Source organism: Mobula birostris, chromosome X (assembly GCF_030028105.1).
Source record: "Mobula birostris isolate sMobBir1 chromosome X, sMobBir1.hap1, whole genome shotgun sequence".
In the NCBI taxonomy this organism is placed as follows: Eukaryota; Metazoa; Chordata; class Chondrichthyes; order Myliobatiformes; family Myliobatidae; genus Mobula; species Mobula birostris.
The window spans coordinates 73,378,328-73,394,873 of NC_092402.1; the positions used below are offsets into that span (position 1 = coordinate 73,378,328).

Below are 16,546 nucleotides of genomic sequence, written 5' to 3' on the forward strand. Positions count from 1 at the left end.
CCATGGCAATAGTCTCCTGCCCCAATTAAGCAGCACAGTGTCCCAAATAAATGAAGGAAATCCGGCTATTTTTTCAATTAGATTTTGATTTTTAAGAGTTGTCTCAAATAGATAGCTGCCCTGATTAATTGATGGCCCAGTTAGCTGGAATCCACTGAACTTAAAACTGTGTGGACAGTCCTGAACATTCTGCACAGGGCTGCATATTCTTTAATGGAATGAAGAGCCTGGGAGAGCACTGCCAGGACAAGGTGGGTGGTGAAGATTTGTGACTCATTGTGTATCTCAGTCCTCAAACATCGCGGTGGATCATAAAGTCTGTCCTTGAAAAGGGAAAGGGGTGAATTTTGATTTCGCATTTCACAAACTTATGGTGTGCAAGCACTTTGTAGACAACTTCACATGGATTATTGTATGCTTTCGAAAATAAAATGAAGTGAGGCATTTTATGTTTAATGAAACCCATAACACATCTTATTGAGCACCAAAAGCGTGCTAAAACTTTCTACGTGATAACATCAACACGCCAGACCGGTCTCTTAAAGTGAATCCCCAACTCAATGGCGGTGGTTGTGAATTATGTACGTTTCTCCCAATTACAGTAGTCTACATCATCATTGCGGTACAGTGAAATGCTTACCATTGAAACCACAGATTTTAAAAAAAATTCAATTGATTGCATTCCGGCATCTCTGTTAATGGCACATTTCTTTAGGATCTCTAATTGCTTCGAGTTGGTAGACTAGACCATGTTCTAAGAGTCATTAGAGGATGAATGAGTGCGCCATGGTTGTCACGGACTTTATAAAGACACATAAAATTTATAAAGATGGACTTTATAAATATCCTCCCAATGAGCACACTTACATGGAGCGCTACCACAAGAAAGCAGTATTCATCATAAGACCGTAAGACCATAAGTTATAGGAGCAGAATAGGCCATTCGGCCCATCGAGTCTGCTCCGCCATTCAATCATGGGCTGATCCAATTCTTCCAGTCATCCCCACTCCCCTGCCTTCTCCCCATACCCTTTGATGCCCTGGCTAATCAAGAACCTATCTATCTCTACCCTAAATGTACCCAATGACTTGGCCTCCACAGCCGCTCATGGCAACAAGTTCCACAGATTTAGCACCCTCTGACTAAAGTGATTTCTCCACATCTCTGTTCTAAATGGACGTCCTTCAATCCTGAAGTCGTGCCCTCTTGTCCTGGACTCCCCTACCATGGGAAATAACTTTGCCATATCTAATCTATTCAGGCCTTTTAACATTCAGAATGCTTCTGCGAGATCCCCCCTCATTCTCCTGAACTCCAGGGAACACAGCCCAAGAGCTGCCAGACATTCTTCATATGGTAACCCTTTCATTCCTGGAATCGTTCTTGTAAATCTCTGAACTCTCTCCAATGTCAGTATATCCTTTCTAAAATAAGGAGTCCAAAACTGCACACAACACTCCAAGTGTGGTCTCACGAGTGCTTTATAGAGCCTCAACATCACATCCCTGCTCTTATATTCTATACCTCTAGAAATGAATGCCAACATTGCATTTGCCTTCTGACCACCTTGTATCTTGCACAAGGACTCCCAAGGCCCTTTGCATCTTTGCATTTTGAATTCTCTCCCCATCTAAATAATAGTCTGCCTGTTTATTTCTTCCACCAAAGTGCATGACCATACACTTTCCAACATTGTATTTCACTTGCCACTTCTTTGCCCATCCCCCTAAACTATCTAAGTCTCTCTGAAGGCCCTCTGTTTCCTCAACACTACCCACTCCTCCACCTATTTTTGTATCATCAGCAAATTTAGCCACAAATCCATTAATACCATAGTCCAGATCATTGACATGCATCGTAAAAAGCAGTGGTCTCAACACCGACCCCTGTGGAACTCCACTGGTAACCGGCAGCCAGCCAGAATAGGATCCCTTATTCCCACTCTCTGTTTTCTGCCGATCAGCCAATGCTCCACCCATGCTAGTAACTCCCCTGCAATTTCATGGGATCTTATCTTGCTAACCAACCTCATCTGTGGCACCTTGACAAAGGCCTTCCGAAAATCCAAGTACACCAAGTCTACTGCATCTCTTTTGTCTACCTTGCTTGTAATTGCAGTAGGTTTGTCAGGCAGGATTTTCCTTTCAGGAAACCATGCTGGCCTTGGCCTATCTTGTCATGTGCCTCCAGGTACTCCGTAATCTCATCCCTAACAATTGATTCCAACAACTTCCCAACCACTGATATCAGGCTAACAGGTCTATAGTTTCTTTTCTGCTGCCTCCCACCCTTCTTAAGTCGTGGAGTAACATTTGCAATTTTCCAGTCATCCAGTACAATGCCAGAATCTATCAATTTTTGAAAGATCATTGTTAATGCCTTCGTAATCTCTCCAGCTACTTCCTTCAGAACCCAAGGGTGCATTCCATCAGGTCCAGGAGATTTATCCACCCTCAGACCATTAAGCTTCCTGAGCACCTTCTCAGTCGTAATTTTCACTGCACATACTTCACTTCCCTGACACTCTTGAATGTCCGGTATACTGCAGATGTCTTCCACTGTGAAGACTGATGCAAAATATGCATTCAGTTCCTCTGCCATCTCTACATCTCTCTTTACAATAATTTTGTATTGGTCCTATATCAAAGACACTGACCATCCAGACCATGCTCTCTTCTCACTGCTACCATCAGGCAGGAGATACAGAAACCTCAGGTCCCACACTACCAGGTTCAGGAACAGTTATTGCACTATAACCATCAGACATCTGAACTGGTGTGGATTATGTCCCATCGCATCTCTGAAGTGATTCTGTGACCTACAGATTCACTTTTGAGGACTTTACAACTCATGTTCGCAATTTTTTTTTGATTTACACAATTTCGCACATTGGTTGTTTGCTAGCCATTGTTTAATTTTAAATTCAATTTTAATTATCATTCAACCATCATCTATATAGCCAAATGAAACAGTGTTCCTCTGGGGTCAAGGTGCCAAACACACAACACACTGCACATAGTACTTAAGTAGCACAATAGCACGTAATAGTTATAATTTCAGAAAAACATGCAGTCAAAAAGAGAAAAAAAATTATATAGCCCAATCCCTGTATGGTATGACTAGATTGTTGGTAAGTAGTCATGGTCCAGCTTGTTCTTCCACCAAACGACCCCTGGAGAGCACACTGAGTGAACAATGGAGAGCCGCACTGATGGGAAGGGCTAGTCCTCAGCCCAGTACGTATCCCAGTGCGCCCCACAAAGGCTCTCCCATACCACCTTGACATCTCCTGCCCTGGTCCGTTGCAACAGGTGAGCCTGCAGCTTGGACTTAGCACTCACCCCAACCAAGAGAACTCAGCTTCCCCGGCGTTGGTCTCGCTAACAAACCAGTGAACCAGACTTGCAGTATTCTACACTAAGGTGTCCAGTAGGGTCTTGTGATCATAATAAAAGCATCCGAGATAATCACTTGCACCTTATCTTTGGACTGCACACCACCCGACGGTACACAACAAGTCCAAGTGATAACACAACAGCAGTATGCAATGTGTTGGCGTGTGGCCAAGTGGTTAAGGTGTCAGTCTAGTGATCTGAAGGTTGCTAGTTCGAGCCTCAGTTGAGGCAGCGTGTTGTGTCCTTGAGCAAGGCACCTAACCATATATTGCTCTGCGACGACACCGGTGCCAAGCTGTATGGGTCCTAGTGCCCTTCCCTTGGACAACATCGGTAGCATGGAGAGGGGAGACTTGCAGTATGGGCAACTGCTGGTCTTCCATACAACCTTGCCCAGGCCTGTGCCCTGGAAACCTTCCAAGGCACAAATCCATGGTCTCACGAGACTAACAGATGCCTATGAGTATGCAGTAAGTCCAGTTCCATCGCTACTAAGCAACTCACTGATGGGATAGTCCCACAGTAATTGATGTTCTTAGTATTCAGCAGCAACTTATGATCATAAAAAAGATGTACAAGATGAACAAATACATCCTTGATTGGACCCAGAGTGGCCGTTGTGCCTGAGCGTGCCACCATATTAATGACAATTACGTTGAGTTTTTCATAAATTCAATCGTAGTTCTTTACTTTCCTGTAAATATCTGCAAGAAAATAACCTCAAGGTATGTCTTATATGGTAATATATGCATACTTTAATAACAAATTTATTTTTAAATTTGAACTTTTGCCTTTGAGAAGGTAGTGAGGGGCTGCCTCCTTAAACTGTTGCTATTATGCTAATAAGACCACAAGACCATAAGACATGGGAGCAGAATTAGGCCATTCAGCCCATCGAGACTGCTCCACCATTCCATCATGGCTGGTCCTGGATCCTACTCAACCCCATACACCTGCCTTCTCGCCATATCCTTTGATGCCCTGACCGATCAGGAACCTATTAACTTCTGCCTTCAGTATACCCACGGACTTGGCCTCCACCGCAGTCTGTGGCAGAGCATTCCACAGATTCACTACTCTCTGGCTATAATAGTTCCTCCTTACTTCTGTTCTAAAAGGTCGCCCCTCAATTTTGAGACTGTGCCCAGTAGTTCTGGATAGTCCCCCCATAGGAAATATCCTCTCTGCATCCACCCTATCTAGTCCTATCAACATTCAGTAGGTTTCACTGAGATCCCCCTGCATTCTTCTAAATTCCAGTGAATACAGGCCCAAAGCTGTCAAACCCACTTCATATGTTAACCCCTTCATTCCCAAGATCATCCTCGTGAACCCCCTCTGGACTCTCTCCAATGACAACACACTTTCTGAAATATGGGGCCCAAAACGTTGACTGTACTCCAAATGAGGCCTGACTAGTGCCTTATTAAGTTATCTGGCCTATAATTCCCTTTCTTTTGCCTTCCTCCCTTCTTAAAGATTGGAGTGACATTTGAAATCTTCCAGTCCTCCAGGACCATGCTTGAATCAAATGATTCTTGAAAGATCATGGTGAATGCATCTTCAGTAACCTCTCTCAGGACTCTGGGATGTAGTCCATCTGGTCCAGGTGACTTATCCACCTTAAGACCTTTGTGTTTGCCTAGCACTTTTTCCTTTGTGATGGCACTGACATTCACGGATCTCTGGCACTCGGCTAGTGTCTTCCACAGTGAAGACAGATGCAAAGTACCCATTAAGTTCATCTGCCATTTCTTTGTTCTCTATTACTACCTCACCAGCATCATTTTCCCGTGGTCCAATATCAACTCCCACCTCCCTTTTACTATTTATATAACTGAAAAAACTTTTCATATCCTGTTTTATGTTAGTGACTCGTTTGCCTTCATATTTCATTTTTTCTCTTCTTATAGCTTTTTTAGTTGCCTTTTGTTGGATTTTAAAAGCTTTCCAATCAGCCAACTTCCCACTCACTTTTGATGCAATATATGCCCTTTCCTTGGCCTTATGCAGTCTTTAACTTCCCTTGTCAGCCATGGTTGCTGAACCCCGCCATTTGAGAACTTCTTCTTCTGTGGGCCATGTCTATTCTGCACCTTGTGGGCTATTCCAGAAACTTCAGCCATCTCCGCTCTGTCTTCATCGCTGCCAGTATCTTTCCAATCCATCTGGGCAAGCTCCTCTCTCATGCCTCTCTGATTCCCTTTATTCCAACAACAACTGATCCTCTTAACCATGTCTGCATGCTTTTATGCATTGAGTTGCTGCCACATGATTGGCTCATTAGATATTTGCATTAACCTGCAGATGTGCCGGTGTACCTAATAAATTGGACACTGAGATCATTTCCTGATTAGGACAGTGCTTGATTTGAAGAGAATCATTCTGGTGGTGGTTTTCCCACATTTCTGCTACCTTTGTCCTTCTTGATGGTAGAAGTTGGAGTTTGAGAGGTGTTGTCGGAAGGCAGAGCAGTCCATTTTAATGATGGCACAATCTGTATCCACATTGGCTTCTTTAGATCTGTGTAATGTGGCAGGATCAATTCATGATCTGGTAATGAAGAATGCTTTGGGGTGATGACAACCTGGTAGAATTTTATATTCATCAGAAAACTATGAATCTTAGGTTTTAAATTAGAATGCTAAACTGAAGTAAAGACAATTAAGAATGTGTAGGGTAAAGTGGAATGGAGAAATATGGTCTGGGGTCTGAGTAAGCAGCCCCTGTAGATCAAGACAACTCACTTCCAGTCCAGTTATGTGATTTTTGAGGTGACTGTGAGACTGGAGACTCTACCACAGAAAAGTTGGGTATGCGGGTTATTTGGGAGGTGGTGTGCTCCTTTCACCATTTGCACTGGGTTTCTGTGTGCTCCTGATGTTATGTGCTTGAGCTTCCCAGTGCTGTCTCAAACACTCATTTTCCTTTTCAACTGGCCCTGGCCCAGAGACCCCAAGTGTCTGTGGGCATGCTATGCATTTTCTGAACTCCTTTGAATCTTTTCCTATGTTTGTTTGGTATTCTGTTTCTGCAACAAAGCTTGAAATAGGGGGTCTGTCTTGAACATGAGTAGGATGTAAAAGTGGCATGAAAATGAAATTCAAAATGATGAAGCTCTTCCTGCTCTCCAAAGGGATTTTTGCCCTGTTCCCCTTGCCTTGTTCACCTTCCGTGACGTCTCTTTCTCTTCTTATCTTCCAGCACCTGCATCCACTATCACATCTCTTTCCTTAGCATGCATCTCCAGCACATTGACTAGATAACCTTGTTTACAAAATTTATCCCCTTGGCCGCCTTGGTTTTACTTATCAGAGGCAACCCCGTCTACCAGTCTTGCTGTAGCTTTACAAGCTCTTATGTCTCCTTTTCAGTTCCGTCCAAAGATCTACAACGTGAACCATTGACTCTCTTCCTCTGACAAGATCTATAGATCTGTTGGTTTGATCATGATTGGTACTGAGGTTGGACCTATAGACATTTTCATGGTCTATTGCTTAGAAGATGAGATAATGTATCTGATTCTAGTGCTTGGTTCAGGGGTGTTGGAATGAGATCTTGTGCTTGTTTCTTAATTCATTTCAGTCATTGGGACTGAAGAATTTGGATTGAAGGAATGAAGTTCTATTTCATGGTGTCAGATATTTTGGGATACACTGGGGTGCAGTTTCCCAGGTTCACCCCTGACCTCAGGTGCTGTTTGGATTCACGTAAGTGGGTGTCTGATAGTCACCACAGACTCGATGAGCTAAAGGTCCTATTTCTATGCTGTGTGACTTTACGACTATTCCACGTGTAGACTGAGAGGCGATGGGTATAGTTGTCAGACAAGAAAAACACACTAATGATGCTGACTGGAGTTTTAAACCTCTAAAATGTGTTTTCTCTGAATACTGGTAAGAGAATAGCTCCTCCAGGAAATGCAATTAGAGCAAAGCCCAAAGCCCAAGATTGGCCCAACTCTACAACAGAGAATGCAGGGAAGTCAAGACAAGTTTAACAATTGGGAGATTCAATAATTAGGGTTAAGCAGAGGTAGAGAGGGGAACAGTGCCTTGTTGGCAGATTGTGGAGATTCATAGAGTCAGAGTGGGGGAACAGGCCTCTCCCCACCAGTAAGCTCCCATTTTATTCTGTCTGCATTCACCTCTAGGAGCTATGAAAGAAATGTTTGAAAAGAGCTTAAAGATGGTAATCTCCAGATTAGTACCAATAGACAGATGGATTGCGCCTTAACAAAACTGAGACAATTCTTCTTCCTCAGAGATTTGCTGGCATGCCAGTGGGGAGGTTGAAGCAACTTGGCAGGGAGATGAGAACTCAGGAATATGAAATGAGCAGTCACATTGGAATGTATACTAGACCCCAAAAATAATCAACAGAATTAAGCACAAAATTAACAGTAAAGATTTGTAAGGAATTTCAAGTAAGCTGACACATGAATAATATAAAACACTAAATACTGAGGATGAAGATTTCTTCAAATCCATTCATTAGAATCCTTTTAAATTACTTTTCCAGGGTCAAGATATTATGCCTAGTTTGAGCTAATAACCCCAGGCAATGAAGAAATATAATCAGAGGATATTTCCACGAACAGTGATCCTAATTTAGGTTGATCTAGTACAATAGGAAAGGTCAAAGAAAAATAAGGCGTCGATAAATGTGGGTAAAATTGGTTTCTCAGTGTGAGATCAGTGGGGTACATTGAAGGACAAGATAAGGAAGGTTCAGACCGGACATGTCCCACATAATAAAGAAAAGCACTCCCAAATTTGTATCCATTGGATGTTGAAGAGCATATAAATGAGGATAACACAAAAAGGAAGCTCATTTCATCAAACTCAATACTGCAGAAAGCCTGCTGAAGTACAGAAACATGAAGGAAGTTAAGAAAACCAAGAACCCGATGAAAGGTCCCGGCCCATAATATTGACGGTTTAGTCCCTTCCATAGATTCTGCCTGACATGCAGAGATCCTCCAGCATTTTGGGTGTGTTGCTTAAGGTTTCTAGCATCTGCAGAATCTCTTGTGTCCATGAAAGATACTGGAGGATAGAGTCAAGGAAACTCTAGGTTGTTTTAATATTATATGAAAGGCAAGAGACCAGTGAAGGAGTGAGTCAGAGTCTAGAAGTAACTATGTGTGCTTACTATCCTTAATAAATGTCTTTATATTCACCTTCTTATTCTAGCATCTTCTCCCTTCTTTTCCAGTCCAGAAGAAGGGTCTCGGCCTGAAACGTCGACTGTTCATTCATCTTCATATATGCTGCCTGACTTGCTGAATTCCTCCAGCATTTTGTGTGTGTAACTCTGGATAAAATGTAATTTGCAGTGTTTAGAGAGGAGACAGCTGAGACTCTGACTATTATTCCTGAACAGCGTGACTATTCAAAGTACTTGATGGACTGATTTCCCAGGAGATAAGTTTTTTTCTCATTTCACAAGGGTACGAAGCTCACTGTATTGTGGCAGAAACACTCATCATATTTAAGAATAATATTGGATGAACTGCTCTTCTGCATCCAGACCTGGATAGTAGGATTAGACTGAAAAGCTCATCCTCTGTGAGAGTGGTCACTTTACATGATGTATACTTTTGTGAATCTGCAAAGACCTTCAGCTCAATTTTCCAATCAGCTGGCAAAGTTTGTGCTTGCTCTTGTACACCCCGCTGGCTTCAATTTAAGAGAAAAGAAACACAAACCAGGAAACGGATTTCACTTGGAAGAGACTGTAATGAAATGGTGCCCGCATTGGGCCTGTAATCCTCTATATCTTTCCTTTCTAAGAACTTGTCCAAATGCTGTTCAGATGTTGCAATTATATCTCTGGCTCTTTCCTCTCCTGCACCTTGAGTGGTTCCTATTAGAGAAGAGTGACTTTTTGCCATGCTTCTGCTGCCTCCAGCCTTGATGATTCTAGGGCCCCCTGGGTGTCCCACCTTCGGCACTTGGCTGGTGTCCAAGCCCACTCTGGGCCCAGCAGTCACCTCTGTGTCCAGTGACTGAAACCTGGTCCAGGATAAGCAGTAGGTGTATTTTCAAGTTCTTGTACTTGTTTTCCAATCCATGGCCCGCCTTCCATGTCTCCAGAATTCGCTTCGGGTACACAACTCTCTGATCTATCTGCCCATCTCTAATTCTGGCATTTTTAAAAGCATATTCAAACACCATCAGTCCAACATTCACTTTTTATTTCAGTTTTCCAGCAATAGCTGTATTCTACGTCTCAGTTCCAACATTGTTCCTCTCTGCTGATCACATTCACCTCCCTCAGTTACATTCTTGCAGCCAGGTCAGTTGTGCTTAACATTTGTCACCCTCTCTGAGAAGGTTTCAACAGCATATGTGTGTCACCTGGACAACCCTGATCTTCTGGGTAATTACATTTTCCTTGTTCTCTGAACATTGATGTACTGTTGAAAGTGTTTTTGATTGGTTGCATCATGATTTGGTATGGCAGTTCAATTGTGCAGGAATGTAAGAAGTTCCAGAGAGTACTGAACTCAGCCCAATACATCACGGGCACATCCCTCCCCAGCATTAGTGGCAGGCATCTATATGAGACTCCTCTTAAAAAAGCTAAATCCACTATCATCAAACCCCCACCGTCTGGGTCAACTGCTTGAAGCTACCATTGGGCAGGAGGTATAGAAGCCGGAGGTCCTACACCACCACGTCTGTCTATTCTTCTCACTGCCCCAGTTTAGCAGCCAGCAAAGACCCGACCCACCGTAGACATTCTCTCTTACCCTCTCTCTCATCAGGCTGAAGATTAAAAAACCTGAAAGCACGTATCACCAGGCTCACGATTGTTATCAGATTTTTGAACAGGCCTCTTGTACAATAAGACGGACTCTTGGGCTCACAATCCATTTTGTTATGATCTTGCACCGTTTAACTGTACGGAACCTTCTCTGTAGCTTTTACACTTTATGCATTGTTATTGTTTTACCTTGATCTAGCTCAATGTACTGTGTAATGATTTAATCTGTATAAAAAAGTATGCAAGACAAGCTTTTCACCATATCTTGGTGCATATGACATTAATAAATCAAATCCAATACCGATACAGTGTGATGGAAAGGCAAAGGATTCCATAGGTTGTGATAATGACACTACAGTGAATAAGGTAAAAAGAACAGAATACAGTTCAAAACAGCTAAATATATTGTGCATGCTGTTAGTTACATCAGGTCCTTCACTCACTTAGTATATGAATTGCCACAGAACATGGATTGGAACTTGTACATAAATCATGTAAATCATGCAATGAATGCATGCAAATACGCGAAAGAAACAAGATTTTTCTAGAACACAGCAGGATATTTTTCAATAAGTATCTCCAGATTTTTCTTGGGTGGAATCTTGATATATTTTTCTCACCATTTTTATTCTTTGAAGTTGTTGGGTTTGTTTCTTGACGAGCACTGGTTGCATTCTGGTAACTTTGTTGTCCTTCACCCAAGGCTTGATGGCGAGCATTGATGGACTACCCAGTCAGCTGGGCAACGTAGCCTAACCTGTCCATCTCATTGTTCCACATCCATTGGATATCTCTAAGTGGCAATCAGGAGTTCTGACTGACTGAGTTTCACCTCTCTGGCTAATTGTAAACTTTCAATTCTCATCCTTGTTGAGCTCAATCAACTCCATACAAGCTGCCAAGCAAATCTTGGCAGCTGAACACTTACTGCAGCTCTTCAGCACACAGGACACATTGGCTGAGCCATTGCAAGGATGACATTAGCACTTCTTCAACAGTTCATCATTTTAGAAGAGAAATGGAGTTTAAAATATTTAGAGACGATCTTAATGTCTTATGGAAGTAAGATAGAAGCTGGCACAGTGCTGTTCATGTTACCCGCTTTAAAATAATCAACAGTAAATGAAGTAATTTTTTTGTTGAGGTGCAATGAGTATGTCAGTGAACTTCGATAGCATCCCACTGCATTCACTTCCCACTCTAGGAATCCTCATTTAATGGCTTCTCCTTGCAATTGTTTGAAAGATCTTACATTCTTCTCAAAATTTGACAATCCAATTGCTTGGCAAACTCTCACCAGACCTGGTGTGCTGTGGGACCACCTCTGCCTCGCAAAGCTTGAATGGGTTCAGGTCTCATGCTCGAGAGGACACTGCCTGCTCCTAATGTGCCAGGGAATTCAATAAAGAGTGGGGGCTCAGGGCTTTGAGTGGAAAATACAGCTTTCATTGCTGGAATATGTCAGCCCTATTTTTGGTTAAATACCCAATCAGAAAACACTTCCATTACAGTTGGATTTGCCTGAACTTACACCATTGTAAGATGCAGTTACATTTCCATTGTGTCTGTTTACTGTTGCATTTTCTCTGCTGAAACTTACTCATTGGAGCTTTATACATGTGGCCTCGGTTTCATTGCAATTCAGCACGGTTGCATTTCCAACATACATAATGGAATCTCAACAATGTAACCAGAAATTGCTGGGATTTACATTCAAGAATTACAGTGAATTACAAACATAAGGGGACCATTTGCACGATTATTCCACATCCTAATCACTGCTAGAGGGTGTACAAGTGACTGATTAACCATTCTGAGACCAGATTAACAAATTGAACACTGATTGTTTTTTGTTTTGTGTAGTGAAAAAGTTCTGCCCTGACAAGATTTCCTTTCGATCCATTTGGCAGTCAGACAATGATTTGTTAGGACTTCACTTTCTTTTAAACATTTTTATGGAAAGGCCTATGACAGCTATGGCCAGAACCAAGGCCAGTGTAAACAAGATCCACTGCCCTGCCTTTGCCTGGCTTGGGTCTAAACTCAATCCCAGGAAATACACAGAACTCTCTTCTGCAGTGGAAGCTGTTGCTGTTGGACTTGGAGGTACAGTGGAGCCAGCAACTGAAAAGAAAGGAGTGAAAGTTAATCCCTGTTGTGAGGAGGTAAATTTCGGAGACATGCAGCCTGCTCTGCTCCATACAAGTGATCAGGGCAAATCTCGCAGCCTTCCTGCATGGACCTTGGGTTGCTCAGCTCAAAATACTACAAAGCTTTCAAAACCCCAGCTAAACATCCCTGCTCCCCACACTCTATGTTGGCATGCTGTTCACAGAGAAGGTTTGGGATTTTCATTTATGCTTCTTGATTTCAATCCTGAATAGCCCATTTGTTTATTTTTTTTTATTTAGATATGCAGTGCGGAGTAGGCCCAGCAACCCCCAACAACCCTGATTTAACGCTAACCTAATCACGGGACAATTTACAATGACCATGGTATTACAGGAAAGATTCTAGCATGGATAAAGCTGTGGCTGATTGGCAGGAGGCAAAGAGTGGGAATAAAGAGAGCCTTTTCTGGATGGCTGCCAGAGATTAGTGGTATTCTGCAGGGGTCTGTGTTATTTTTACATTGTATGTCAGTGATTTGGATGATGAAATTGATGGCTTTGTTGCAAAGTTTGCTGACAATATGAAGATAGGTGGAGGGGCAGGTAGTTCTCAGGAAATAGGGAGGTTACAGAAGGACTTAGACAGATTAGGAGAATCGGCAAAGAAGTGGAATACAGTGTCAGCACTATATAGTCTTTGGTCTGTGCTCTATAGTCTGTGGACTATGGTCTCTGGCCTAAGCTCTCTGGTTTGTGCTCTATGGTCTTTGGCTATATGGTCATGCACTTTGGTAGAAGAAATGAAAGGGTTGATTATTGTCTAATGGAGAGAAAATACAAAAATTTGAGGTGCAAAGGGATTTGAGAGTCCTTGTGCTAGAATATAAAAGCAGGGATGTAATGTTGAGGCTTTATAAAGCACTGGTGAGGCCTCACTTGGAGTATTGTGAGCAGTTTTGGGCCCCTTATCTTAGAAAGGATGTGCTGCAACTGGAGAGGGTTCAAAGGAAGTTAGCGAAAATGATTCCAGGATTAAACGGCTTGTCTTTTGAAGAGTGTTTGATGGCTCCGGGCCTGTATTCGCTGGAATTCAGTAGAATGAGGGGTGCACTCATTGAAACCTATCGAATGGTGAAAGGCCTTGATAGAGTGGATGTGGGGAGGATACTTCCTATTGTGGGAGAGTCTAAGACCAGAGGACACAGCCTCACAATAGAGGGGTGTCCTTTTAGAACAGAGATGAGGATGAATTTCTTTAGCCAGAGGGTGGTGAATCTGTGGAATTCATTGCCACAGGCAACTGTGGAGGCCAGGTCTTTATGTATATTTAAGGCAGAGGTTGATAGGTTCTTGACTGGTCAGGGCAATGAAGGGATACGGGGAAGACAGGAGACTGGAGGTGGGAGGGAAAATTTTATCAGCTGTGATGAAATGGCGGAGCAGACTCAATGGGCCAAATAGCCTAATTCTGCTCCTATATCTTATGGTCTTATGGACCAATTAACCTACTAACCTGTGAGAGGAAACTGGACGACTAAGAAAAACCCACAGGACGTATGGAGTCTCCTGACAGAGGATGATGGAATTGAACTCCGAACTTCGGAATGCCTCAAGCATTGTGCTAACCCCTACGCTACCATGGTCGAATCTAACTTTACACTCTATGATTTCTCTATGCCCTCTGTATCTGCAATACTGATTCATCATTTTAGCCCCATTGGTTAGTCCATTCCTTAATATTCCATTCTGAATGAGGTATTAGCCTGATTTATGCAATTCTCCAAATTCCAAAAATCCACACTCCACAATTCCAAAGTCAATTTAATCCTTCCAAGGTAATGGTCAGACTAAATGCTGTCACCAAACATGCCAGGGCCAGTGCCCGTGCTGTACAATTGGAACCAATCTCCCACCTGTTTTTATTGCAGCTGCTTTGAAATAAAGGGGAGCAATCTATTAGGCTTTAATGCCTTTTTTGTACCTAGACAGTTATCCAGAGATCCCTTGAAGAGCCAGTCTATTGGCCCAGGACCTATTGCATTGAGTCAAAGTCAAAGTCTGTCCTGAGCCTTGCGGCCCTTATGCCGGTTTCTGTGGCGTGAAGCGACTGAGAGTAAAAGACTCCCCCTGGATAGGACGGCAGTCTATTGCGAGGTTAACCCCCAGCATTTGCCGGTACCCATTTTCAGCTGGGTGGACTGGAGCGATGTGTGGTTAAGTGCCTTGCTCAAAGACACAACATGCTGCCTTGGCCGAGACTCGAACCCACGACCTTCAGATCATGAGCCCAATGCCCTAACCACTTGGCCACGTGCCACACATTACATTGAGTAGGCAGTAACCATTTCACAGAGACTCAGAGTAGTCTCTTTTTTTTCACCAACAGAGTGGCATGGAGAAGGTGATTGATCCTTCCTGGAATCTATCTTATCACAGTAAAATTTTGGGATGGCTATGGATTAAACATTATGCAAAATTCATTGATATAGAAATAAAAAGCCATTATTCAATCAGTTAAGCAGATAAGGGTGAGCTGTGAATATATTGATCTTATATGCAGTTGGAGACAGACGTTGGCAGATAATCAAATGGCAATAAATGAATGTTACAGGTAGATGAACAATTTGTTTTTCAATAGATTAGAACACTTAGTTAAAGCCACAAACTACAGGACTAGCTGTGTACGTTTTATATACAAGGGCTTGTCGGGTTAAGTATGACCTGGCTTATGAAAGTCTGACTTTATTTAAATATTCCCATGCATTTTTGAAGCTAATAATAATAAAAGTAATAAATGTTTCATAGAAAGCATTGGTGACTGGATGCAGTATATACTCCATTAGTTAAATTATGATGTGTATTGGTTGATGAAGGACATCCACCGTCTAGGCCTTCACCCCATGTTCGAATGTCATGCGAGTGGCAGGCATGAGGGCTGGTCTGGCAGTCTGCCCCGTGTTCAAACCTGGAGCTCATCTGGGGTTTGGGAGCCTGTCATTGGTTAGTCTGGGGGTTGATACCAAAGACTGGAACCCAAAGGCTGATCAGAAGTCCTGAGGTTGAAGCCTGGAAACTGGAGGCTGGAGGCTGTCCATGTGTGTGGGTTTGTGGGAGGGAGGAATAGGGCTGCTGTTGTCTTGTACTCTGTTTCCTTGTGTTCTGTATGGTTCTGCCGGACATGGTGGACATGCTATGTTGGTGCTGGAACGTGTGGTGACACTTGCGGGCTGTGCCTAGCATACCCTTAGATTTTGTTGTTTGTTAACACAAAAGATGCATTTCACTGTGTGTTATAATGTACACGTGATAAATAAATGAACTGAAACTGAATCTGAAGGTATTATGGCAGGTGTATGTAGAGTGATTCAGCTTGAGTAGGTACAGTAATGATGATTTTGACTATACTTACCCAAATATATTTAGCTAGGGTGCCTAGGACTCTTGCACAGTACTGTATTTGTCAATGTGGAGTGGAAAGCGACTTTGAAAATTTGGCAGGAGCAAAGGACATTGGGAATGGTGAGGGTGGAGCACTGTGGGAGGGGTGTGGGACAGGTGGCAGAGGAGTGCCGGGGGCAGGGGCTGGTGCAGGTGCAGACACACCCAACCCTGAAACACCAGACAAGGTTGTTTGATTCCAAACAATTGGTTTATTGATAATGGGTCTCTCACTTTCCCTTTCCCAACCGTGATTCCTGTCTCCCTGCCCCCTTCCACTCTCAGTCAACAACAGAGACCCATATCAGAATCAGGATTATCATCACTCACATATATCATGAAATTTGGTTTTCTTTGTGGCAACAGTACAGTGCAATACATAAAAAAGATGATAAATTACAATAAGGAATACACACTCAGTGGCCACTTTATTTGGTACACCTGTATACCTGATCGTTAATGCAAATAGAGTACTGAGCAAAAGTCTTAGACACGCACACACACATATATATATATATATATATATATATATATATAGCTAGAATTTTGCACAGTACTGTATCTAATCAGCCAATCACATGGCAGCAGCTCAATGCATAAAAGCACGCAGACATAGTCAAGAGGTTCAGTTGTTGTTCAGACCAAATATCAGAATGGGGGAGAAATGTGATCTCTGTGACTTTGACCCCAGAATGATTGTTGGTGCCAGACGGGGTGGTTTGAGTGTCTCAGAAACTGATGATCTCCTGGGATTATCACACACAACAGTCTCTAGAGTTTACAGTGAATGGTGTGAGAAACAAAAAACACATCCAGTGAGACGTAGTTCT

The 16,546-nt window shown here is 42.7% G+C and overlaps 1 protein-coding gene across 4 annotated transcripts in view; it reads right to left on the minus strand.

Annotated features, from left to right (window-relative positions):
- Positions 1–16,546, minus strand: part of ace (angiotensin I converting enzyme (peptidyl-dipeptidase A) 1) — a 154,925-nt gene that overhangs the window by 15,159 nt on the left and 123,220 nt on the right. The window contains exon 25 of one of the 4 annotated variants that reach the window (XM_072249002.1): positions 9,579–12,291. The exons of the other annotated variants lie outside the window; for them this stretch is intronic. Coding sequence (XP_072105103.1) covers positions 12,101–12,291 — 191 coding nt within the window. The 3' untranslated portion in view covers positions 9,579–12,100. Of the gene's footprint in view, positions 1–9,578; positions 12,292–16,546 lie in introns of those variants that run through there. 4 annotated transcript variants of the gene reach the window in all.